The sequence below is a fragment of the Microtus oregoni genome, unplaced genomic scaffold (genome assembly GCF_018167655.1).
Source record: "Microtus oregoni isolate MIOR12 unplaced genomic scaffold, Mior012 000148F_ref0000004, whole genome shotgun sequence".
Taxonomy (NCBI): Eukaryota; Metazoa; Chordata; class Mammalia; order Rodentia; family Cricetidae; genus Microtus; species Microtus oregoni.
In genome coordinates this window covers 217,205-218,482 of record NW_024544798.1, presented here as the reverse complement: position 1 = coordinate 218,482, position 1,278 = coordinate 217,205, and the positions used below count along the sequence as shown (strand labels likewise).

General features: G+C 63.8%; 1 protein-coding gene across 1 annotated transcript; it reads left to right on the top strand.

Annotated features, from left to right (window-relative positions):
* Positions 1-287: 287 nt before the first annotated feature.
* Positions 288-1,013, top strand: LOC121444917 (neurogenin-1-like). Its single transcript, XM_041646857.1, has one exon. The coding sequence runs from the start codon at positions 288-290 to the stop codon at positions 1,011-1,013; it is 726 nt and encodes a 241-aa protein (XP_041502791.1).
* The last annotated feature ends 265 nt before the right edge of the window (positions 1,014-1,278 follow it).

Genomic DNA, 1,278 nt, shown 5'->3' with positions numbered 1-1,278 from the left:
GAGGCCGGTCGTGTGCCACACTCGGTGCTCACACGAGCTGATCTGATCGCCGGCGACATCACTCGGGAGACCAGCCGGGCGCGTGGCCCCTGCAGGCGAGGCTAGGAGGCCAAGCCCATTTCCCCTGGAGTCCCTGCTCTCTTCCCTGGCCCTCACGCCTGCTTCAGGCACAGACTAGCCCCGGGTCGTACCGAACGTGAGTGCGCCTCGACGGCCGTGCCCTCAGCCCACACTCAAGCCCTCTACACTTCCTCCTGTCCAGACTTCTGTAGGTCCTTCTTGCAACGATGCCTGCCCCATTGGAGACCTGCCTCTCCGACATCGACTGCGCCAGCAGCAACAGCAGCAGCGACCTGTCCAGCTTCCTCACCGACGAAGAGGACTGTACCAGGCTCCAGTCCCTAGCCGCCACCTCGGGTCTGTCCGTGCCAACCCGCAGAAGCGCGCCCACCATCTCGAATGTTCCTGGCGCGCCTGATGAGGAGCAGGAACGGCGTCGCCGGCGAGGTCGTGCGCGGGTGCGGTCTGAGGCGCTGCTGCACTCCCTGCGAAGGAGCCGTCGGGTTAAGGCCAACGATCGCGAGCGCAACCGCATGCACAACCTCAACGCTGCTCTGGACGCCCTGCGCAGCGTGCTGCCCTCGTTCCCCGACGACACCAAGCTCACTAAGATTGAGACGCTGCGCTTCGCCTACAACTACATCTGGGCCCTGGCTGAGACACTGCGCCTGGCAGATCAAGGGCTCTCCGGGGGTGGTGCCAGGGAGCGCCTCCTTCCTCCACAGTGTGCCCCCTGTCTGCCTGGGCCCCCGAGCCCCGCTAGCGACGCAGAGTCCTGGGGATCCGGAGCTGCTGCCTCCCCCTGTGCCACAGTAGCGTCGCCACTCTCTGATCCCAGTAGTCCCTCAGCCTCAGAAGACTTCACCTATGGCCCCGGCGACCCTCTTTTCTCCTTCCCGGGCCTGCCCAAAGACCTGCTCCTCACGACGCCCTGTTTCATCCCTTACCACTAGGCAGGCCTGTGTGGGCAACACTATTGCCTTCTTCCACCCCCAGTCAATGAGCAATAGATGGGGACCAGTTGAGACCTCGGGTACCACCCTCGGCACCCCCCCCCCAGGTGGATACTGGGAACTTTAAAGGGGTAAGGGATACCTGACTACTTGTTAGGTCGCTGCACCCTTGCGGAGGAGGCCCCTTGGTCTCCAGCCCCCAGCATCGGCCCCTCCTGCCCGCCCTCAGAAGGCCTTTCGTTTTGCACTTTCTGAACTCCACAAA

What these genes read in the sequence shown, in the direction of transcription:
- LOC121444917 (XM_041646857.1), top strand. Translation starts at nt 288, where the DNA reads ATGCCTGCCCCATTGGAGACCTGCCTCTCCGACATCGACTGCGCCAGC.